This window comes from Oncorhynchus keta, chromosome 14 (genome assembly GCF_023373465.1).
Source record: "Oncorhynchus keta strain PuntledgeMale-10-30-2019 chromosome 14, Oket_V2, whole genome shotgun sequence".
Taxonomy (NCBI): Eukaryota; Metazoa; Chordata; class Actinopteri; order Salmoniformes; family Salmonidae; genus Oncorhynchus; species Oncorhynchus keta.
Genome location: NC_068434.1, coordinates 14,556,307 through 14,581,787, shown reverse-complemented (window position 1 = coordinate 14,581,787; position 25,481 = coordinate 14,556,307). Strand labels below are relative to the sequence as shown.

The 25,481-nt window shown below is 44.2% G+C and overlaps 1 protein-coding gene across 11 annotated transcripts in view; it reads left to right on the top strand.

The window, feature by feature from the left end:
* rtkna (rhotekin a) overlaps positions 1–25,481 on the top strand; it is a 112,441-nt gene that overhangs the window by 22,001 nt on the left and 64,959 nt on the right. For 2 of the 11 annotated variants that reach the window (XM_052461162.1, XM_052461158.1), the window contains exon 1: positions 22,927–24,614. The exons of 8 other annotated variants lie outside the window; for them this stretch is intronic. In XM_052461162.1, coding sequence (XP_052317122.1) covers positions 24,519–24,614 — 96 coding nt within the window. In that variant the 5' untranslated portion in view covers positions 22,927–24,518. Of the gene's footprint in view, positions 1–22,926; positions 24,615–25,481 lie in introns of those variants that run through there. One more of the 11 variants, XM_052461161.1, reaches the window with a different exon arrangement.

Here is a 25,481-nt window from a genome sequence, read left to right as displayed (position 1 = left end):
AGAGACCTGTGCAGCAACGATCCCCATCCAACCTGACAGAGCTTGAGACGATCTGCTGAGCAGAATTCAGAGAAACTCCCCAAATACAGGTGTGCCAAGCTTGTAGCGTCAAACCCAAGATGAATTGAGGCTATAGTTGCTGCCAAAGGTGCTTCAACAAAGTACTGAGTAAAGGGTCTGAATACTTATGTAAATGTGATATTTCATTTTTTTGTTTTTTATAAATTAGCAAAAATGTCCTTTTAAATCTGTTTTTGCTTTGTCATTATTGGGTAAAGTGTGTATAGATTGATGAGGGGACGATTTAATCCATTTTAGAATAAGGCTGTAACGTAACAAAATATGGAAAAAGTCTAGAGGTCTGAATACTTTCCGAATGCTCTGTGTCAATTTAATTTACCACAGGTGGACTCCAATCAAGTTGTAGGAACATCTCAAGGATGATCAATGGAAACAGGATGCATCTGAGCTCCATTTTGAATCTCATAGCAAAGGGTCTGAATACTTATGAACATAAGGTATTATTGTTCTTAATTTTTTTACACATTTGTTAAAATTTCTAAAAACATCTTTTTGCTTTGTCATTATGCGGTACTAGATGTAGATTGCTGAGGATTTGTTAGATTTTTTCAAATCCATTTTAGAATAAGGTTGTAGAAAAATGTAGAAAAAGTCAAGGTGTCTGAATACTTTCCGAAGGGGGGTGACTGGTGGTCGCTTTGTCACTTACTCAAACTCCGATTCACACCGATGCTGGTGCTGCTGCCACGGAGAGGAAGCACCTCGAATTATGAACACGGGGGGAGTCGTGTCGAGGAATGCAAAAACATCCCCTCAACTCAGCTATGCTCAAGACAGCCCAGGGCCTGGAGAACAATACACAATCTATCACTCAGTGCTCTGGCTCAGCTCAAGACTTATGCCTGGGGCACAAATGCCACGCTGAGGGACCGCCTTAAGGGGCTGGGGGAGCCAAAGGGTTCCTCTTAGGTTTCCCTGGCATAATGCATATGTCAATAGTGACAGCGGTGCATTAGTGATGCCAGGAGGAGGTTTACCCCCTCACCCCCGCTTTGAAACAAAGCCTAGACCCTCTCCTTCTCTGAGAGGCTTCCTTGGTATGCAGAACATACCTTTGGCAAATAAATGATGGCGTGTATAGCTTGAGTTTGTTTTGCTAGCTGCCGGCTTTGTCTGTGTGTGTGGACAATGCTTGTGACTGTTTGTACATCCAAGATAGAGAATACTTTGTCCAAATGTAATACATCAAGCTGCGCCCCCCCATCTTTGCACAAGATTAAACATTACATTTTTTGAAAACAGCATCCTGCCATTGTTCACAATTCACAATGCAATAGTATTATAATGCTTGGTGAGAAGGGAAAAACAAATGGCATGCCTTATAATTGAACCAGCCTCTCTCTCTCTCTCTCTCTCTCTCTCTTTCCTCTTCCTTCCTCTTCCCTCCTTTTTCCTTCTCTCCTCCTCCTTTCTTCCTGTTAAGTTGGTTGTGGGCATTTCCTCTGAAAATTATCCATGAGCACCAACATGTGAAGTTCATAGGAGCATGTCAAATGAAAGCTAAAAGTTTATTTTTGTGAAATGAAGGCATAGGTGCATTTTTCAAAAATGTTCCATCCCCAAATATTTGCATAATTTTTTTGTTTTGATTTTGTCACGAACCGGCTCAAAGCCCGTAACAAAAGGAAGACAACGTGGAGGTAAGGAGTAACAAAATATATATTTATTAAATAAAGCAACTAAGTATAATATACAATGGTGTGTGTAATCAGTAATCAGTAGTGTAAGTGGGTGTTTTGCATGCATGAATGTGATAATGCAGGGTGTTGAAAAGATGCTAAAGCAAACAACCAAAAAACACAAAGAAACACAACAAAATCCATAAAGGTGTCTGCATGGAGAGAGTCTTCTCCATGAATGTGGAAGAGGTCTATTTATCCTGGGACACACTGGGCCCAGGTGTTTCCCATGTAGCTGACGACCCTCCCAACTCCGCCCACCGGCATCCTAATAAGGAAACAAGAACAAAGAGAGAATACGGCAGACAGAGTGGGAGGGTCGTCACAATTTCTGGATAAACAGATGAAAAAGGGGTCTTAGAAAACATCAGAAAAGTCTTAAAAGGTATCAGAAATACATAGGAACACAATGTTGACCTAAAGACCCCTGCCAACTAATATCAACACTTACATTTTGTTTTGGAGAAACTGTTTACCTTATGTAAGTTTAATAAATATTGCCTTGTGCCTCAGCTATCTTTTATTTGTCTTCCTCATGAGGGAGCATAATAAAAGTTCACAGTAACAAGTAATGGTAGACCTATAAATTATTAAGTGATTGAAACTCATAACGGAATTTCCCAAAAATCTTTAACGGAATTACTGCAACTGGTTTGGCTACATTGGAAAATCATAATAGTCACAAACCACAGTTGTGTCACCTGTTACTGTCCTCCCTTCCACTGGCATTCTGTTGCGTTCAGCTGATAACGGTTTTATTTCTGTTGTCTGGTGGTCAAATCAAGAGTGTCTCTCGCTCTGCCTCACTCTCTGATTCTCCAGTTAATGTCGCCTCTCTCAGCTCTTACCGACACCTACCCATGAGCCCCCTCCCTTTCCAATTACAGTAAAGCATCCTCACCCACTGAGCACCGACCGACACCGGACGTCCATGGACATTGAAAAGTATACTGAACAAAAATCGAAATGCAACAATTTCAAAGATTTTACTGAGTAAGTTCATATGAGGAAATCAGTCAATTGAAACATTCATTAGGCCCTAATATAAGGATTTCACATGACTGGATACAGATGGATGTGTTGGTCACAGATACTTTTATCTCACAATGGGCCTCAGGATCTTGTTATGGTATTTCTGTGCATTCAAATTGCCATTGATAAAATGCAATTTTGTTCATTGTCCGTAGCTTATGCTTGCCCATACCATAACCCCACCGCCACCATGGGGCACTCTGTTCACAACATTGACCGCTCGCCCACACAATGCCATATTTATTTTTAATTTTTTTATTGTACCTTTATTTTACTAGGCAAGTCAGTTAAGAACAAATTCTTATTTTCAATCACAGCCTAGGAACAGTGGGTTAACTGCCTGTTCAGGGGCAGAACGACAGATTTTGTACCTTGTCAGCTCGGGGACCTTTCGGTTACTAGTCCAATGCTCTAACCACTAGGCTACCCTGCCGCCCCATATACGTGGTCTGCAGTTAGACGTACTGCCAAATTCTCTAAAACGATGTTGGAGGCGGCTTATGGTAGAGAAATTCATGTTAAATTCTGCTCTAGTGGACATTCCTGAGGTCAGCATTCCAATTGCATGCTCCCTCAATTTGAGACATTTGTGGCAGTGTGACAAAACGGTACATTTTAGAGTGGATTTTTATTGTTCCCAGCACAAGGCTCACCTATGTAATGTTTAATCAATTCAATGTTGTTTAATCAGCTTCTTGATATGCCACACCTGTCAAGTGGATGGATTATATTGGCAAAGGAAAAATGCTCACTAACAGGGATGTAAAAAAATGTGTGCACAAAATTTGAGCAAAATAAGCTTTTTGTGCGTATGGAAAATTACTGGGATCTTTTATTTCAGCTCATGGAACATGGGACCAACACTTTACATATTGCTTTTATATTTTTGTTCAGTGTAGTTGAAACCCTGGCCTTGATATTAAGGTCCACAGACTGATCTGACTGGACCAAATCTGAAACTATCATAGATGTAAGTTTGGATAGCACAGTACTGTAAAGAAAAGTACTGCACTGTACTCTACTGTGCTGTATAGTACCGCAATGTACTCTACTATGCTCTGCTGCGCTGTGATGTCCAAACTTGTGAAACATGAGGAGAATGACATTCATCATAGCCACAATTATGCATTTCTGTGTAGTACAGATCAGGAACCCGTGATGTAATTCCATTGAGAGAGAGAGACTCTACTGTTGATGGCAAATTCAAATCAGAGGAGGAAGAGAAGCCGGAGGTGGGGACATGTTTTAGGGAAAAATATGATAAGAACGTTGGAGCAGCCAAATGGACAAATTCGCTAGAAAATATTTTGATAAAAAATGAACAAATTAGTCTCCTTCTGTACACCTACAGTTGAAGTTGGAAGTTTACATACACTTATGTTGGAGTCATTAAAACTTGTTAGTTAAAAAATTTAAAGGCAATGCTACCAAATACTAATTGAGTGTATGTAAACTTCTGACCCACTGGGAATGTGATGAAAGAAATAACATCTGAAATAAATAATTCTCTCTACCATTATTCTGACATTTCATATTCTTAAAAGAAAGTGGTGATCCTAACTGACCTAAGACAGGGAATTTTTACTAGGATTAAATGTCAGGAATTGTGAAAAACTGAGTTGAAATGTATTTGGCTGAGGTGTATGTAAACTTCAGACTTCAACTGTATGTCTGTATAGCAGTGGTAGCTTTTTTTTATTTGCCTGTTCCTTTTGTGTGTGTCTCTTCACATTCCCTGCTGTTCCATAAGGTGTATTTTCACCAATTAAAAAAAAAATCTGATTCACTGCTTGCATCAGTAACCTGATGTGGAATAGAGTTCCATGTAGTCATGGCTCTAGGAAGTACTGTGTGCCTCCCGTAGTCTGTTCTGGACTTTGGGATTGTGAAGAGACCACTGGTGGCATGTCTTGTGGGGTATGCATGGGTGTTCGAGCTATGTGCAAATACAGACAGCTCGGTACATTTAGCTTGTCAACACTTCTTACGAGAACAAGTAGTGATGAAGTCAATCTCTCTTTCACTTTGAGCCATAAGAGATTGACACGCATATCATTAATGTTAGCTCTCCGTGTACTTTTAAGGGTCAGCTGTGCTGCCCTGTTCTGAGCCAACTGCAATTTTCCCAAGTCCCTCTTTGTGGCACCTGACCAGACTACTGAACAGTAGTCCAGTTGTGACAAAACTAGGCCTGTAGGACCTGCCATGTTGATAGTGGCAGAGCAGGGCAGAAGACAGAGCAGGGCTTTATTATGGACAGACTTCAGCCCCATCTTAGCTACTGCGTTATCAATATGTTTTGAAAATGACAACTTGCTAAATGTCCTCATTATTTGATTACGAGATTTAGTTGAGGTTTAGAGTTTAGTGAATGATTTGTCCCAAATACAATGCTTTTAATTTTGGAAATATTTAGGACTAACTCATTCCTTCCCACCCATTCTGAAACTAACTGTAGCTCTTTATTAAGTTTTGCTGTCATTTCAGTTGCTGTAGTATCTGACGTGTATAGTGTTGAGTGATCCGCATACATAGACACATGTTGTTAGTACAGATTGAAAAAAGTAAGGGGCCTAAACAGCTACCCTGGGGAATTTCTGATTCTACCTGGATTATGTTGGAGAGGCTTCCATTAAAGAACACCCTCTGGGCCTCCCGTGTGGCGCAGTGGTCTAGGGCACTGCCACCCGAGACTCTGAGTTCGCACCCAGGCTCTGTCGCAGCTGGCCGCGACCGGGAGGTCCGTGAGGCGACGCACAATTGGCCTAGCGTCATCCGGGTTAGGGAGGTTTTGGCCGGTAGGGATATCCTTGTCTCATCACGCACTAGCGACTCCTGTGGCTGGCCGGGTGCAGTGCACGCTAACCAGGTCGCCAGGTGCACAATGTTTCCTCCGACACATTGGTGCGGCTGGCTTCCGGGTTGGATGCGCGCTGTGTTAAGAAGCAGTGCGGCTTGGTTGGGTTGTGTTTCGGGGGACGCATGGCTTTCAACCTTCGTCTCTCCCGAGCCCGTACGGGAGTTGTAGCGATGAGACAAGATAGTAACTACTGACAATTGGATACCACGAAATTGGGGAGAAAAGGGGGTAAAATTCAACAAAAAGAACAACCTCTCCATAACACAAGTTTTTCCAGCAGCGGACTATGATCGATAATGTCAAAAGTCTAACAAACAGCCCCCACAATCTTTTTATCATCAATTTCTCTCAGCCAATCATTAGTCATTTGTGTAAGTGCCCTGCTTGTTGAATGTCTTTCCCTATAAGGGTGCTGAAAGTCTGTTGTTAATTTGGTTTACTATAGCTACTACTACAGCTAAATGGCATATATTATTATTATTATTATTATTATTATAGAATAAGTTTACTAAGGGTTGGTTGGCTATTTTTTATTATAAAAAAATAAACAAAAATGTTTCATCTTTATTTAACCAGGTAGGATAGTTGAGAACAAGTTCTCATTTGCAACTGCGACCTTGTAATGAATTTCCTCCTCTTCTTCCGAAGAGGAGAGGCGAAACGGATCAGAGGACCAATAAGCGGCGTGGTAATTGTCCATGGTTCTTTTTAATGCGTTAAGGTACACATGAACAACTGACTACAAAAAAGAAAAACAGTCCTATCTGGTGCACACACAGAGACAGGAACAATCACCCACAAACACACAGTGAAAACCCAGGCTACCTAAGTATGATTCTCAATCAGAGACAACCAATGACACCTGCCTCTGATTGAGAACCATACTAGGCCGAAACATAGAAATTCCCAAAACCTAGAAAAACAAACATAGACTGCCCACCCAACTCACGCCCTGACCATACTAACTAAATACAAAACACAGGAAATAAAGGTCAGAACGTGACAGACCTGCAAAGATATAGCAAAGCAGTGTGACACAGACAACAACACAGAGTTACACATGGAGTAAACAATAAACAAACCAGTAACACAATAAACAAATCAATGACACAGTAGAAAAAGTAAAGTCTATATACAGTGTGTGCAAAAGGCATGAGGAGGTAGGCAATAAATAGGCCATAGGAGCGAATTATTACAATTTAGAAGATTAACACTGGAGTGATAAATGAGCAAATGATGATGTGCAAGTAGAGATACTGGTGTGCAAAAGAGCAGAAAAGTAAATAAAATAGAAACAGTATGGGGATGAGGTAGGTAGATTGTGTGGGCTATTTACAGATGGACTATGTACAGCTGCAGCGATCGGTTAGCTGCTCAGATAGTTGATGTTTAAAGTTGGTGAGGGAAATAAAAGTCTCCAACTTCAGCGAACTGGAAGGAAAGGCGGCCAAATGAGGTGTTGGCTTTGGGGATGATCAGTGAGATATACCTGCTGTGTGCTACGAGTGGGTGTTGTTATCGTGACCAGTGAACTGAGTTAAGGTGGAGCTTTACCTAGCATAGACTTATAGATGACCTGGATCCAGTGGGTCTGGCGACTAATATGTAGCGAGGGCCAGCCGACTAAAGCATACATGTTGCAGTGGTGGGTGGTATAAGGTGATTTGGCAACAAAACGGATGGCACTGTGATAGACTGCATCCAGTTTGCTGAGTAGAGTGTTGGAAGCTATTTTGTAGATGACATCGCCGAAGTCGAGGATCGGTAGGACAGTCAGTTATACTAGGGTAAGTTTGGCAGCGTGAGTGAAGGAGGCTTTGTTGCGAAATAGAAAGCCAATTCTAGATTTGATTTTGGATTGGAGATGTTGAATATGAGTCAGGAAGGAGAGTTTTATAGTCTAGCCAGACACCTAGGTATTTATAGTTGTCCACATATTCTAGGTCGGAACCGTCCAGGGTGGTGATGCTAGTCGGGTGGGTGGGTGCGGGCAGCAAATGGTTGAAAAGCATGCATTTGTTTTGAGCCAGTAAAGGGGGCTTTACTATTCTTGGGTAGCGGAATGACTTGCTTCCATCCAAACCTGGGGGCACACACTTTCTAGTAGGCTTAGATATGCGAAATAGTAGTGGCAATATCGTTCGCTATTATCCTCAGTAATTCTCCATCCGAGGTGTCAGACCCCAGTGTTTTGACATTGTTGATAGATAACTATAATTTTTTCACCTCTTCCACACTCACTTTACAAAGGGTTTTTGCACTGGGAACCGGGATGTTTCTCACCATAGAGCTGCTGATGATGACAGCTGGTGAAACAGCCGAGGAGGTCTGGCCGTTCTTTTGCCTTGAGTGGTTTAGAAGACTCCCCTCGGGGACCAAATGGTGGTGGGGCCCGATAGACTTGAGCGGGCTGCAGTATCCATCATAGATGATGACTGGGCCGGTCTCTCAGGCAGCCTCACGGTCTGATAAGGGTGTGAGCTCTGAGGATCGGAACACAAGGTAGAAGCCACCAGAGAGGGAGACGGAACGGAGGACGAAGGCGCATGTATCTCCGGATCCCATCTCGAATCTGAAGCCCCTAAGGAATAAGGCGCCAGAACCTCTGGATCCAGGGTGGGAAAGACGTTTCTGGTCTGCGTCCCATCCGGGCTTAACATCTCCAAGCAGGCCCTCTTTGCCAGAGAACGCTTACTTCAACTTCCAAGGCGAGTGACATATCAAATGTTATTTGTCACATGAGCCAAATACAACAGGTGTACCTTACCGTAAAATGTTTACTTGCAAGCACTTAATAACCTCTTTGGGCTAGAGGGCAGTATTTTCACGTCCGGATGAAAAGCGTGCCCAGAGTAAACTTCCTGCTACTCAGGCCCAGAAGCTAGGATATGCATATTGTTTGGATTTGGATAGAAAACACTCTGAAGTTTCTAAAACTGTTTGAATGATGTCTGTGAGTATAACAGAACTAATATGGCAGGCGAAAACCTGAGAAAAACCCAACCAGGAAGTGGGAAATCTGCGGTTTGTAGTTTTTCAAGAGATTGCCTATACACTATCCAGTGTCTGTGGGGTCAGATTGCACTTCCTAAGGCTTCCACTAGATGTCAACAGTTTTTAGAAAGTTGTTTCAGGCTTCTATTGTGAAAGGGGAGAGAATAAGACCACTCAAAGCAGGTGGCTCAGCTGAAAGCCATGAGTTGTTTATCGCGCGAGAGCCCGAGCTCCGTTCCCTTTCCTTTCTAATGATAATGGAATTGTCCGGTTGGAATATTATTGAATATTTATGACAAAAACATCCTAAAGATTGATTATATACATAGTTTGACATGTTTCTACGAACTTGAATGGATTTTAAAAAACTTTTCGTCTGGACTTAGTGCCTGCGCTTTCTGCATTCGGATTAGTGAACTAAACGTGCAAACAAAAAGGAGGTATATGGACATAAAAATGAACTTTATCCAACAAAACTAACATTTATTGTGGAACTGGGATTCCTAGGAGTGCATTCCGATGAAGATCATCAAAGGTAAGTGAATATTTATAATGCTATTTCTGACTTTTGTTGATTCCACAACTTGGCGGGTATCTGTATGGCTTGTTTTGGTGGCTGAGCGCTGTACTCAGATTATCGCATGGTGTGCTTTCGCCGTAAAGCTTTTTTGAAATCTGACACAGCGGTTGCATTAAGGAGAAGTTTATCTTTAATCCTATGTGTAACACTTGTACCTTTCATCAATGTTTATGATGAGTATTTCTGTAAATTAATGTGGCTCTCTGCAAAAAAGACTATCTTTTGGTATTTGTTTCATTAGTCCATTGTTGATATAGTCCCAAAATGTTTTGCAGGTCAACAATCAAGTTTTTAAGATATGTACTTTCAAAATACAGAAATACAGGCAGTATGATTTATTTAACATTTATTTAACTAGGCAAGTCACAAATTCTTATTTACAATGACAGCCTACCAAAAGTCCTCCTGCGGGGATGGGGGCTGGGATTAAAAATAAAATACAAATATAGGACACACATCATGACAAGAGAGGCAACACGACATAAAGAGAGACCTAAGACAACAACATAGCATGCATCAGCTGTATTTCTGTATTTTGGCAGGAAGTGACTAACACAAGTCTGTCTCTATAATGTCTATGCCCCTATCAGTGATGTGTATGGACACGTGTATGCACACACACACACACAGGCACACACACACACACAAAAGCCTACACACACCAAGACAATGACTAACTAACACCAACGCCCTCTCACGGCAGCCCCATTCACACAGTCACAAGCAGGCTTTTGTGTGTGGGCACCGACTCCTGAGCTGTCATGGGATAAGACTTGTCTATGCAACACAGTTCAATGGAGATGCATCATTCCTGAATACCTTCCAAAAGTCTAGGAGTCTGAAGATTACTCCCATTGGTAGGGTTGCACAATCCAAGTTTGAAGATTTGCCCGGAATCAATAGGGAATAAGCAGGAAATCCATAATCCAAAATACAACCCAGCCGACTAAACCCTCCCCCTAAACCCTCCCCACGTTGGGAGAATTGTGCTCTGCCCCATGGGTCTCCCAGTCGCGTCTGGCTGCGACAGAGCCTGGACTCGAACCCGGAGTGTCAGTCCAGTGCCCAGGGTGGTGGGGTCAGTATCCAGAGTGTCAGAGTCCAGTGCCCAGGGTGGTGGGGTCAGTATCCAGAGTGTCAGTCCAGTGCCCAGGGTGGTGGGGTCAGTATCCAGAGTGTCAGAGTCCAGTGCCCAGGGTGGTGGGGTCAGTATCCAGAGTGTCAGAGTCCAGTGCCCAGGGTGGTGGGGTCAGTATCCAGAGTGTCAGTCCAGTGCCCAGGGTGGTGGGGTCAGTATCCAGAGTTTCAGTCCAGTGCCCAGGGTGGTGGGGTCAGTATCCAGAGTGTCAGAGTCCAGTGCCCAGGGTGGTGGGGTCAGTATCCAGAGTGTCAGTCCAGTGCCCAGGGTGGTGGGGTCAGTATCCAGAGTGTCAGTCCAGTGCCCAGGGTGGTGGGGTCAGTATCCAGAGTGTCAGAGTCCAGTGCCCAGGGTGGTGGGGTCAGTATCCAGAGTGTCAGAGTCCAGTGCCCAGGGTGGTGGGGTCAGTATCCAGAGTGTCAGAGTCTCGAGCCCAGGGTGGTGGGGTCAGTATCCAGAGTGTCAGTCCAGTGCCCAGGGTGGTGGGGTCAGTATCCAGAGTGTCAGAGTCTAGAGCCCAGGGTGGTGGGGTCAGTATCCAGAGTGTCAGTCCAGTGCACAGGGTGGTGGGGTCAGTATCCAGAATGTCAGAGTCTAGAGCCCAGGGTGGTGGGGTCAGTATCCAGAGTGTCTGAGTCTAGAGCCCAGGGTGGTGGGGTCAGTATCCAGAGTGTCAGAGTCTAGAGCCCAGGGTGGTGGGGTCAGTATCCAGAGTGTCAGAGTCCAGTGCCCAGGGTGGTGGGGTCAGTATCCAGAGTGTCAGAGTCCAGTGCCCAGGGTGGTGGGGTCAGTATCCAGAGTGTCAGAGTCCAGTGCCCAGGGTGGTGGGGTCAGTATCCAGAGTGTCAGAGTCTAGAGCCCAGGGTGGTGGGATCAGTATCCAGAGTGTCAGTCCAGTGCCCAGGGTGGTGGGGTCAGTATCCAGAGTGCCAGTCCAGTGCCCAGGGTGGTGGGGTCAGTATCCAGAGTGTCAGTCCAGTGCCCAGGGTGGTGGGGTCAGTATCCAGAGTGTCAGAGTCTAGAGCCCAGGGTGGTGGGGTCAGTATCCAGAGTGTCAGAGTCCAGTGCCCAGGGTGGTGGGGTCAGTATCCAGAGTGTCAGTCCAGTGCCCAGGGTGGTGGGGTCAGTATCCAGAGTGTCAGTCCAGTGCCCAGGGTGGTGGGGTCAGTATCCAGAGTGTCAGTCCAGTGCCCAGGGTGGTGGGGTCAGTATCCAGAGTGTCAGTCCAGTGCCCAGGGTGGTGGGGTCAGTATCCAGAGTGTCAGAGTCTAGAGCCCAGGGTGGTGGGGTCAGTATCCAGAGTGTCAGAGTCTAGAGCCCAGGGTGGTGGGGTCAGTATCCAGAGTGTCAGAGTCTAGAGCCCAGGGTGGTGGGGTCAGTATCCAGAGTGTCAGTCCAGTGCCCAGGGTGGTGGGGTCAGTATCCAGAGTGTCAGAGTCTAGAGCCCAGGGTGGTGGGGTCAGTATCCAGAGTGTCAGAGTCTAGAGCCCAGGGTGGTGGGGTCAGTATCCAGAGTGTCAGAGTCTAGAGCCCAGGGTGGTGGGGTCAGTATCCAGAGTGTCAGAGTCTAGTGCCCAGGGTGGTGGGGTCAGTATCCAGAGTGTCAGAGTCTAGAGCCCAGGGTGGTGGGGTCAGTATCCAGAGTGTCAGAGTCTAGAGCCCAGGGTGGTGGGGTCAGTATCCAGAGTGTCAGAGTCTAGAGCCCAGGGTGGTGGGGTCAGTATCCAGAGTGTCAGTCCAGTGCCCAGGGTGGTGGGGTCAGTATCCAGAGTGTCAGAGTCTAGAGCCCAGGGTGGTGGGGTCAGTATCCAGAGTGTCAGAGTCTAGAGCCCAGGGTGGTGGGGTCAGTATCCAGAGTGTCAGAGTCTAGTGCCCAGGGTGGTGGTGTCTTTGTGTTACTATTCAAAGCCCGTTGGTTTATGTGTAGCCTATCACTTCAGCATGTCCAGCCCATAAACACCTTCAAGTTCACACGGTCACTAAGATTGCATTCCAATTGGAACACTATTCCCTATTTAGTCAATAGGGCTCTGGTCAAAAGTAGTGCACTACATAGGGAATATAATACCAGGTATGCATGCTAAGCCTCAGGAACAGGGGAACCAGAGCCAGGTCACATGCCTGTCTGCTTACAGCACCTGTACTCTTCCCTCCATCCCCCTCTCCTTTCCTTTCCTTTGGACAAAGGATCTGTTCACTCTCTCCCACACACATCACATCAACACCTGGCCATTGTGAGTAGAGGCAGTCAGGGCCTCCCTCTCAGAGGGGTGTGCTTTCTCATTCTCTCCCTCTGTGTCTCTGTGCATGTATGCTCGGGATGGATTTATAGTTATGTTGTGGAATTTCACAGTACATATTGTAACCAAAATACTAGGTAAATGTCTGTAGATTGTGTGGTGTGTGTGTGTGTGTGTGTGTGTGTGTGTGTGTGTGTGTGTGTGTGTGTGTGTGTGTGTGTGTGTGTGTGTGTGTGTGTGTGTGTGTGTGTGTGTGTGTGTGTGTGTGTGTGTGCGTGTGTGCGTGTGTGTGCGCGCGTGTGTGTGTGTGTGTAGGCTGGTGGCTGATTGAAGTCCGTGCTGTGTGGTAAAAATTTAACCACGAAGCAGAACAGACTCTTTGGTCTTTTAAAAACCTCTGTATGTAGAATATTGTGTGCTATAGCTTGGATAATGAATGAGTATGACTGGAAGACAACATAATGTTTGTTTTCAGCATTAGGGCTGTTTTCCTAAAGAAGTTAAATACGCTTTGTTACGTTTCCTGGCCACGATACTAACGTGTATCATGATACTGGTATCGTCCCGGCCCTAGACTTAACATGGTCCATACACACCCACACAGTCGTGAAGAGGGGACGACACCTCATCTTCCCCCTCAGGAGACTGAAAATATTTGGCATGGGCACTGGGATCCTTAAGTTCTACAACTGCACCAAAGAGAGTATCTTGACTGGCTGTATCACCACTTGGTATGGCAAATGCACTGCCCTCGACCCCAAAGTATGGTGGTGCAGACGGTCCAGTACATCACTGGGGCCGAGCTCCCTGCCATCCAGGATCTCTATATCAGGCGACGTCAGAGGAAGGGACAAAAAATTGCCACAGACTGTTCACTCTGCTACCGTCTGGCAAATGGTACCGGCGCATAGTTATTTAGATAGCATCAGTGCAGATAGTCATTTAACTATCTTGCACGGACTATATTCACACTCACTCACACACAGTAGTATAGTAGGCTAGATTACCAACAATGACGAGACAACCTACAGGGAGGAGGTGAGGGCTCTCGGAGTGTGGTGTCAGGAAAACAACCTCTCACTCAATGTCAACAAAACAAAGAAGATGATTGTGGACTTCAGGAAACAGCAGAAGGAACACCCCCCTACCCATATCAACAGAACAGCAGGGGAGAAGGTGGAACGTCTTTTAAAGTTCCTGGACGTACACATCACGGACAAACTGAAATGGTCCACCCACACAGACAGTGCGGTGAAGAAGGAGCCACAGCGCCCCTTCAAACTCAGGAGGCTGAAGAAATTTGTCTTGTTACCTAAAACCCTAACAAACTTTTACAGATGCACAATTGAGAGCATCCTGTCAGGCTGTATCACAGACAAACTGTCCGTAAACACACCGGTGATGCACAATGCATCACCGGGGGCAAACTACCTGCCCTCCAGGACATCTATAGCACCCAATGTCACAGGAAGGCCAAAAAGATCATCAAGGACAACAGCCACCCGAGCCACTGCCTGTTCACCCCGCTACCATCCAGAAGGCGAGGTCGGTACAGGTGCATCAAAGCTGGGACAGAGAGACTGAAAAACAACTTCTTTCTCAAGGCCATCAGACTGTTAAACAGCCATCACTAACACAGAGAGGCTGCTGCCTACATACAGACTTGAAATCATTGGCCACTTTCATAAAAGGATCACTAGTCACTTTAAAAATACCACTTTAATAATGTTTACATATCTTGCATAACTCATCTCATATGTATATACTGTATTTTATACCATCTATTGCATCTTGCCTATGCCGCTCTGTCATTGCTCATCCATATATTTCTATTTATATATTCTTATTTCTTAGATTTGTGTGTATTAGGTAGTTGTAGAATTGCTAAATATTACTTGTTGATATTACTGCACTGTCAGAACTAGAAGCACACGTATTTCGCTACACACAATAACATCTGCTAACCATGTGTATGTGACCAATAAAATTTGATTTGATACTGGTACACCCTGTTTATAGCTCCATTCTTGTGTATTTTATTCTTCTTGCGTTACTATTTGTATTGTTTAACTCTGCATCGTTGGGAAGGGCTGTGAGTGTTTCACGATGAGGTCTACACCCGTTGTATTTTCTAACTCTGCATCGTTGGGAAGGGCTGTGAGTGTTTCACGATGGGGTCTACACCCGTTGTATTTTCTAACTCTGCATCGTTGGGAAGGGCTGTGAGTGTTTCACGATGGGGTCTACACCCGTTGTATTTTCTAACTCTGCATCGTTGGGAAGGGCTGTGAGTGTTTCACGATGGGGTCTACACCCGTTGTATTTTTTAACTCTGCATCGTTGGGAAGGGCTGTGAGTGTTTCACGATGGGGTCTACACCCGTTGTATTTTCTAACTCTGCATCGTTGGGAAGGGCTGTGAGTGTTTCACGATGAGGTCTACACCCGTTGTATTTTCTAACTCTGCATCGTTGGGAAGGGCTGTAAGTGTTTCACGATGAGGTCTACACCCGTTGTATTTTCTAACTCTGCATCGTTGGGAAGGGCTGTGAGTGTTTCACGATGAGGTCTACACCCGTTGTATTTTCTAACTCTGCATCGTTGGGAAGGGCTGTGAGTGTTTCACGATGAGGTCTACACCCGTTGTATTTTTAACTCTGCATCGTTGGGAAGGGCTGTGAGTGTTTCACGATGGGGTCTACACCCGTTGTATTTTCTAACTCTGCATCGTTGAGAAGGGCTGTGAGTGTTTCACGATGAGGTCTACACCCGTTGTATTTTCTAACTCTGCATCTTTGGGAAGGGCTGTGAGTGTTTCACGATGGGGTCTACAGTATTTTTTAACTCTGCATCGTTGGGAAGGGCTGTGAGTGTTTCACGATGGGGTCTACACCCGTTGTATTTTTTAACTCTGCATCGTTGGGAAGGGCTCTGAGTGTTTCACGATGGGGTCTACACCCGTTGTATTTTCTAACTCTGCATCGTTGGGAAGGGCTGTGAGTGTTTCACGATGAGGTCTACACCCGTTGTATTTTTTAACTCTGCATCGTTGGGAAGGGCTCTGAGTGTTTCATGATGGGGTCTACACCCGTTGTATTTTTTAACTCTGCATCGTTGGGAAGGGCTGTGAGTGTTTCACGATGAGGTCTACACCCGTTGTATTTTCTAACTCTGCATCGTTGGGAAGGGCTGTGAGTGTTTCACGATGGGGTCTACACCCGTTGTATTTTTTAACTCTGCATCGTTGGGAAGGGCTGTGAGTGTTTCACGATGGGGTCTACACCCGTTGTATTTTTTAACTCTGCATCGTTGGGAAGGGCTGTGAGTGTTTCACGATGAGGTCTAATTCCGTTGTATTTGGCGCATGTGACATACAATTTGATTATGATTTGACTGAGAAAACAATGCCACTCTATTGTGAAAGCCACTTAAACTTTTGGATGCTGGACAGCTGTTGAGTTTGCAAGGGCTGAGGTCACTGGTTACGGTTGGTCTGGAGGAATGAGCGGCTGTGTTTGTACACCAATGCGTGTACCTAACTGTCCATTTTCAGTTGTTGTTGAGTACCCTTTTAGCCTTGATTTTTATTTTAATTTATGGTTCCCTTTTATAGTTTATAGTTCCCTTCATGCTCATTACAATCCCTCTGCAGGTAATAGCGACAGATTGGATTTTAATAGCTACAGAAGGGATTTTTCTCCAGTGACCCCATTCCCAATCTTACTGCCCCCATTTGAACACTGACTGTGGCCTCAGAGGGCAGTTGGTGATAGAAAATAGGTCTGCGGTTTCTCTCTGCTGTGGTTCACTTTCACTTCCCGAAGAAGGAAAACAAGACAACTGAACACTGTCTTCCAGCAGTGCTGTACTCAACCTCTCCTCAACCTTGTTTACTCTTAATTGCTTTGTTTGGACTAACACAGAGTTCTTGGTTTGTTGTGGATTCACTTAGTACTCACATCCTGTGTGTGTGTGTGTGTGTGTGTGTGTGTGTGTGTGTGTGTGTGTGTGTGTGTGTGTGTGTGTGTGTGTGTGTGTGTGTGTGTGTGTGTGTGTGTGTGTGTGTGTGTGTGTGTGTGTGTGTGCCATTTGGAAAGCGCCATTTGCAGTTGTTCCTGTAGAGGGAGCCATTGTTCCATTGTGTAATGTCCTTATCTAGTACAGAGCAAAAACTTCTCATTCTGTCTAACTATTGTCTACATAACTACTGTATGTAGAATGTATATACATGTAAATCTAGGATTCATCTCTCTGAGTATCCATCAAAATGAGTCTCTATAGACAACTTGATGAGCCATAGAAATCCAACTTCATCCAAAAGAGACAAAACAATGAATTGTCACAATATAGACATTACCTTCATGAGGATGGAAATCAATGGAGTTGAATTGGCTAATGTGCTCATGGCGAGTTAATTGAGGTACAGGGTGATGGGATGAAGCTTAGCGTATGTACAGTGACTGAGGGCTTACAGGCGGCCAGGGAGGGTGGCTCGGAGGCTCACAGAAAGTTCCGGCAGGCTACAGCTGACTTGGTGTTGAAGTGTCTCCAGAGGGATAAGTGTGGAGGAAATGCTTGTGTCAGTGAACATGTGTAGCCTGTTAGCTGTGTGTGTGTGTGTGTGTGTGTGTGTGTGTGTGTGTGTGTGTGTGTGTGTGTGTGTGTGTGTGTGTGTGTGTGTGTGTGTGTGTGTGTGTGTGTGTGTGTGTGTGTGTGTGTGTGTGTGTGTGTGTGTGTGGCTCACTGTTTCACTCTCGTAGTTGTCAGCCAAGAATGCTGCTGAGATGTTTCAAATGTGTCAAAGGTCCCTATGCTAGCTCTCCTTCTGCTACTGATGCTGGAAAAACGTGACATAGACTACTACTCTCCCATACCGCTCCAAGTGTGTGATTCACTGTTCTCATTCTACATGCCCACTAATGATAGAAAACAATGATATCACTCTATATTGCAAAATCTGTTAAAAACTATTGTGAAAGCTTGTTTACAGTATTCTAGTGAGCTATGATGTCACATTGAGAACAGACAACAAAGTGAATTCCCTCTGTCATCTGTCTGGGACCTTGTCCTCCGGAGGTTTCTGTATGACTGCCGTCTGGTTTCACAGCTCATCAGACGATATCATTAGCTGAAACAGGTGTGTTGCATGATACGCCTGCCGACTGACTCCTACTGACTCCCACTAGAAGAAAAACACACTGAATCACACAGACAGTGTACCGCATCATCAAATGGTTTCTCAGACTAACACCCAATTCCATAGATAATTTATTGGCTCACAAGTTCACACAGTCCTTGACCGTCTCAAAGTGTCCTTGAAATTTTGTGTGTGTGGGGGGATGTTTTGTGTATGTTTTCCCACAGTCTTTCTATTTATATGTGTCTATATCAGCGCATGCTGATGTTTGTGCGTGGGAGCTGTGGCGTGGGCGGGGCTCAGTTTACCGATTGGGGGTAGATGACAGCCAGGGTGCTTTTGTTGTGGTTTGGGGCCCTGCCCTGCTGCCTGACTGTTGGCAGACTGGAGACACTTAAACGGATCTAACTCTGGTACTCTCTCCTACTGAAAGGACTTACACACACATAGTATTAATGGAATTCCACGGTAACGGAATTACACTCTGGCTCAGTTTTTTTCTCTTGAAAATGTATGTTAAATATAAGAATATTTCGAAGATAAATACACAACGCAGAGACAGAGGACGAGAGGTTAATGCAGTACTAATGATCAAAGGAAATGGTGGATTTTCTGTAATAGGGGATTAATGCAGAGGCATGGGAGGAGTTTGTCTATATATTCAACCTGAAATAGGATACTTGTTATTTGGCCATTTGACCCAGTTGTACTGCAAGGAATTCTAATTGGTCAACCACAGACTAGGGCTGGGTTATAAACTACATTCTGTCCCGTTGTTCACTGGAGAGCATCACTGAGGACAGGGGAGAATGACCATCTACTTCTATATGATTTGTCCTCTTCAAATAAACCTATTTTCTTCCCATTGATTTGCTTTGGGGTCTGTGTTATTAAAGAATAACATCAACTGCTAATACAAACAAAAACCATTTGATTTTCACAGTTTAACAAACAGTACAACTCCATACACAAGGACTACTTTTAAAAATGTCCCCTAAAAAATGAACAAAAAAACGAATTTCGTGTAAGAACTGTGCAGATGCAAACACGAGTAACTATATTACCTCCAAATCTTTCTCAAGTTTTTATGCGACTACGTTTCCCAAAAACTCTGTGAGCTATCATCTCCGGATTAAGATTGAAAGATGTCTGCAGAAAGAACGTGGTGTCAGCGATGACATGACACCTTGACTTTGGAAAAAAACAAAACTATTTTACATTGTTGGTTCCTGATTTGTACTACAAAGAAATTCATAAATATGAATGTCATTCTCCTCGTGTTATACAAGTTTGGACATCACAGTATAGTACAGTATATTTCAGTATATTGCTCAAAAAAATAAAGGGAACACTAAAATAACACATCGTAGATCTGAATGAATGAAATATTATTATTAAATACTTTTTCTTTACATATTTGAATGTGCTGACAACAAAATCACACAAAAATTATCAATGGAAATCAAATTTATCAACCCATGGAGGTCTGGATTTGGAGTCACACTCAAAATTAAAGTGGAAAACCACACTACAGGCTGATCCAGCTTTGATGTAATGTCCTTAAAACAAGTCTAAATGAGGCTCAGTAGTGTATGTGGCCTCCACGTGCCTGTATGACCTCCCTACAACGCCTGGGCATGCTCCTGATGTGGTGGCGGATGGTCTCCTGAGGGATCTCCTCCCAGACCTGGACTAAAACATCCGTCAACTCCTGGACAGTCTGTGGTGCAACGTGGCGTTGGTGGATGGAGCGAGACATGATGTCCCAGATGTGCTCAATTGGATTCAGGTCTGGGGAACGGGCGGGCCAGTCCATAGCATCAATGCCTTCCTCTTGCACGAACTGCTGACACACTCCAGCCACATGAGGTCTAGCATTGTCTTGCATTAGGAGGAACCCAGGGCCAACCGCATCAGCATATGGTCTCACAAGGGGTCTGAGGATCTCATCTCGGTACCAAATGGTCATCTCGGTACCATCTCGGTACCAGGCTACCTCTGGCGAGCACATGGAGGGCTGTGCGGCCCCCAAAGAAATGCCACCCCACACCATGACCGACCCACTGCCATACCGGTCATACTGGAGGATGTTGCAGGCAGTAGAACGTTCTCCACGGTGTCTCCAGACTGTCACGCCTGTCACATATGCTCAGTGTGAAGCATAAATCTTGTGAAGCATAAATCTATGATAGGTTCAGATTTCCATTTATGAGCTGAACATAACGGTATGCTGGTGGAAGGGAGGACAGTAGCAGGTGACCCAACTATTATGATTTCCCATTGAAGCCAATTCAGTTGCAGTAATTCCATTAAGGATTTTTTGGGGTACTTCTGTTACCCTTTCCATCTGTTTATCAAAGCCTTTTCTTCTGCCACATTTTGAAGATGAAGAAAGGTTGAAATTTGACACCCAAGTTGATGTGCACCCTAGGAACTTCATGTTTTGTGTTCATGGGTCCTTTTTGATAGAAATACCCTCAAGTATTTTGGACCTTTGCAACTTGGTCAGTTCGACACATCCCCATGTATGTCAGGGGTGTGTAACTGGTAGCATGGAAGTCAAACGCAGGAGAGCAGAACTTAGAAAATAGCCGGAGCCGTTTAATGTACATAACTACCGGCATACAAAAATAACAAAACACATGGGCATGAAACCTGTATCGCACCAGTTCCGTAAAACACACGTACTTACAATAAACATTTCCCGACAAGGACATGGGGGAAACAGAGGGAACATATACAACACATAATTAGGGAATTGAAACCAGATGAGACAAAACAAATGGAACATGAAAAATAGATTTATGGTGGCTAGAAAACCTGTGATGTTGACCGCCTGAACACGGAGAGGAACCGACTTCGGTAGAAGTCGTGACAATGTATCTGTACTCCCTTTCCTACTCTGACTGTGTTTACACAGGAAGCCCTATTTTTTTTTTTTTTATCAATAATTGTTCATTTGACCAATCAACATTGCCTCTTTTGCCAATAATTGTGCCAGAGATAAGAATTGGAATGGGTTTTAGACAGGCCCATCTAACCTAGTGATTCAGTAGGTTGACTGATGACCTGAACAGTAAACGGTCAAACCAACAGGGGGTTTCTCTCCTCATGTGAAATAATCCAATTCAATCATGCTGGTTGGTTAATGTTTAATGTGCTAAAGTTACACAGTGGACAGTGGAGACTCTCCCTTTATCTTCTTAGCTGCCATCCCTTCATCCCCTACCAATGTATCCATAGCAGTGACTGGCCAACTCTGCTCTTGAAGGGCTCCAGTGTATGCAGGATTTTGTTTCGACCCCACACTAAAACACCTGATTCATAATATCGAAGACGATATCAATCATAGTCTTCGACCTCTAGATCATGTGGAGTTTAATCAGGTGAGGAACAAAGACCAGGATTGGCCAGCTCTGGCTAGTCTGTAGCTAATAGCCACTACCTATTGACTGGCCGACTGGCCATGTGTTCCACCCTGCTGATTACAGACAGGAAATGTCCCATATTACTCTACACATCCGCTCAGGAACACAGAGCACGCCGGGCATTGTGAACACAGCCCAATATCCCAGGCTGTTACGTAAGGTCCAGGGCAAGCTAGACTGGCACACTGAGGAATGTGTGTGTTATGTGATAAGATTCTCTCTCTTTCTCGGGCCCATCTCACCTTGGGACATGGTCATCATATTTTCCACATGTTCTCCTATTTGATCAAATATGGTGAACATAGACGCAGGTACATTATAATAGAATGGTTCTGTAATGTAAAAGAAGCAACTGATTAGTTCTGATGCTACAATTCTAGAATAGTTCTTGGCTCTGTGTATGTGACCTTTTCCATCAAAAGAGTCTATAGATTTCACTGCCTCGAAGTCCTAGAATCACATGAATCCATGATCTAAAGATGTGCCCTAATGCCTGAATGGGCAATGGAGTGACTTCACACACCTCCCGCTAGCATTGGAACTCTTCTCAGCAGAAAGAAGCCTTGAGAGACGAGAATAGGTGTTCTCTCCTGCCTCTGAGAGCACTATGCAGAGGATTCTTTCCCTTGTTTAAGAGTGTTTGTGTTTTAACATTCTAATGTTGTTTTAGTACTGTGGTTTTGAAGTTTTGACAAGTGACTTACATACAGGATTTTGCCCAACCTGCTGCTGCAGAGTTCCACATGTCAGATAGAGTTCCTTGTGGAACTGCTAGGAGGTACCTGGAGGTTTAACCTCTGAACCAGTCACAGGCTGTTTTCATAAACACTCAACACCCTCCCTCCAGTGCATTCTAATCCACTATTTATCTTTCCACCTCCCTCCACTAGAACAATACATCTATTTTCTTACTGTACATAGTCTAACCCAGTGTCTGAGGAAGATTAGCTGGGTAATTTAAACTTCAGGCTGAAGGCTTTTCTTTGGGAAATTACCTGGTGAGCTACTGCTCCTGTGCTCTGTGGTGGGGGGGGGGGGGGCTTAGTACAGTTGATTTGTTTTCAGATTTTTACCTTATCCCTGTCTTGTAAACCCTAGAGTATAACATTCACGTTAGCAAATATGTGTTTGTGTGAAAGAGTGAGGATGACATTGAAGTGTGTGTGTGGTTTTTTTTGGGGGGGCCGGTGCAGGGAATTGTGCGTGCACATGTGTTTTTATTTTGTAGTCCTTGTGAACAACAGAGGAATAAATGTGTGTAAGAAGGTCGTGAGAGTTGTGCGCGAGATGACCCCAGTTTCCTGTGAGGGGCTTCGCTTGTAGTTATTGCGGTCTCTCCCACGCCACATGGAAGGACACACACGCCAGATGCACTGGCACATCATCTGTAATTCACTGGAACGCCTGGACCCGCTACAGGACGCGCGCAAATGAGACAGGAGACAGAAAATGATGGTGGGATCGGCCCGGATTTGGGAGAAGTTTTCTTGATTTCAGCCATCTCCATTTCGTTACTGTTTTAAAGAACACAGAAGACATAACCCCAGAAGTTTCTCAGAGGAAAACGAGAGGAACATTTGGCAGAAAGTGGACTCTAGAACGTTTTAGCTTTGGGATTTTCTCAATTCAGGACTCCGAAGTTCCACTGGTGAAGAGGAACACCTAGAAATAACTATAACTGTGCAAGTCAGAGAGCCAGCGCTTCAAGAGTTGAAGAATGGGCACCAACATTTGGCTGCGTGAACTGAGAAAACACAGGAAAGTTATACTGTTAATAAATTCACTGATGCTTGGAAAACACATTTTTTTCTCATAAACATATACGCCTGACATCTTTAATAGGCTACTACTTAGAAATACACTTCGATTGCAAGGCCAAATTGTAGACTATTTATTAGGCTACAACTTGGAAATACACTTCCCATCGATTGCAAGCCCTAAATTGGAGACTATTTTTAGAGTATCAAATTCAGTAATAGACCTATAGTGTCAACTGATAGTTTTCACAATTTCATTAATGATACTAGCAATTTTTTTGTTGTTATATTTAAATTGGAGAATTCCATCCATTAGCCTGTTTTCCGTTTGAGGACGCCTCTTTTTAAATTGACAGGGTTTTCCTGAATAGTCTATAATACATTATTAAATAAGCAATGGAAAGGTTTATGTCATACGGGACTTGTATTGTCAAATATGCATTTTAATTGACCATCCCAAAAGCCCCGGTGTCCGACATTATGCATAATAGTTCCCTCTCGTCCGTGAATATACAGAAACGAACGATATCCACTCTTAAAATATGAATAATTCAGATATTTTTCTCATCTCATTCAGTGTCACCGTTGCCTTACGATAGCGAGGTTTTCAGGGGTTAGCCTTTCATTTGCTGTTAGGTTGGGCATATTTTTTTCTTGTTTTATCTAAGTGTGGTAATGCGCCATCTGACACGGTTTTAATATCACTTGTTATCAAGTGTCTGAAAAGAACAAAGCTATCCCCCTCGCCACTTCCTTTTTTTCAGATGCCCATTTAATTGTTTGGTATTTCGTATTTGTTTATTTTAAAGGGAGTGGAGTCTCTTTCTTTCTTTTTTTCTCCCACTTTGTGTTTAATGCTCCGTTTCGAAAGGCGCGTTGTACGGGTTAATTTAGCGCGAGTTCCCCCGGCTCCTGTAGCGATTATTGCGCACAGTGGGGTTGCTGTGCTGTTGGTTCTCGCGGAGGCGATGCCCTTTTGCGGAGAGGTCTTGTCACAGTGGACAGACGGCACCCTCACAATCAGGACGCAAGGACACAAAGAGAATAATTGCATTAAAAAGGACCATTCTTTCCGCAACTGCCCAGGAGGGGTGTTGACTGTGGGTGTTTGAGAGGCCCTTTGTTTCTTGAAAAGAAGTAGCCAAGAAAATGCACTGTGGACTTGCTGTATGTTTTATGAACAGTGTTACTGTATACTGTTAGGGCGCTCGCACACGTCTCTCTACCTCTTTGGTTCGCGGAAAAGTCAGTGCTGTGCAGTTTTAACAGAGAAACTGGTTTGAATAGTTCGAAAGACAAAAAGTTTATGGCGTATGCCCTTTGCGCGTTGGATTTGGAGACCGCTGCGCGCCTCCAGTACTTTATCTAACAGTACATTCTCAAAATTAGTATTTTCTCTAAATCTTCATGTTACTGTCTGCTAAGTTTTTCATTTGCCACCATAAGCGTTCGTAGCATTTTTTCCCTTGGGAATTTGAGTTCTCAGCTCCCTTAAACGCCTCACATTTGTAACAAATTCATTTTAAAAGGGGGGCGTGGAAGTGAAAACCTTAAATCATAGGCTACCTCAATTTGTGGATATTTCTTCGAGGGATGCCAATGGACAGATACGCTGACATGGAGGACAAACTGCGCATTTTGGAGGACCTGAACATGATGTACATTCGCCAGATTGCCCTGAGTTTACAGGTAATTAACGTAGACCGTCCCCAAAGGTTGACTGCACTTTTATGGAAGCTATCACTGTCACAACTGATTCCCAGCGCCTCTCACAGGAGCTGATGTCCTAGCTCTTCTTTCACCTGCTAGTCGAAGTCAAGCAGGGCGTTTCAGTTAAGTTATATTTTGAAGTGTATGTGTACAAATCATAGGGTGGCAATAGACAGGGAGAGCGAGTAAGCTGTGGTCTATCTCAGACAGTATCTGATGTGGCAGGGACCAGCGTGTACAGGCGCTCACTTCCGACTTTCCACTGAACTGTGTACATACAGTAGACTAACATGAGCCAGTTTACTGAGTGAGTTCCCAGCTCCGCTGCTTTTACATATTGATAGTTAGGAGGGGCTAGCTGAAGAATGTCCCTGACCAAGGTGTCATGCTTACTCTGGTGTGGTCTCCAGAAGTTCTCAGTGAGAGAGAACAGAAAACACCACAAGTCATGTAGAGTTACTTACTCTCTAACCCAGCGTACTAACACTCTATCTGCAGCTGCATGCTGTATGTGTGGGACTCACAAGTCCCCAATGGGGTAAACGTGGGTGCGTGTGACAGGGAAAGAGAGATGGAAAGGAAGAGAGGCCTAATGATGCAATACGTATCAATTGCCAAGTGAAATAGGACTGTACGGGTTCTTATGTAGTCAGTGTTATATCGTTGATGTGAACATTATACATAACAATTGAGTCATTTTGGGACTAAGCTGAGCATTACAGTCCACCTCACAGAGAACACAATGCACTAAAAATAACACTCTGAAATTGTGAAAATTATGATTATGCCCTTTTTGTGTATGAGCTGTTTGAAAAGATGGCAGAAATGTCTGCCTGTTCAGGTGGG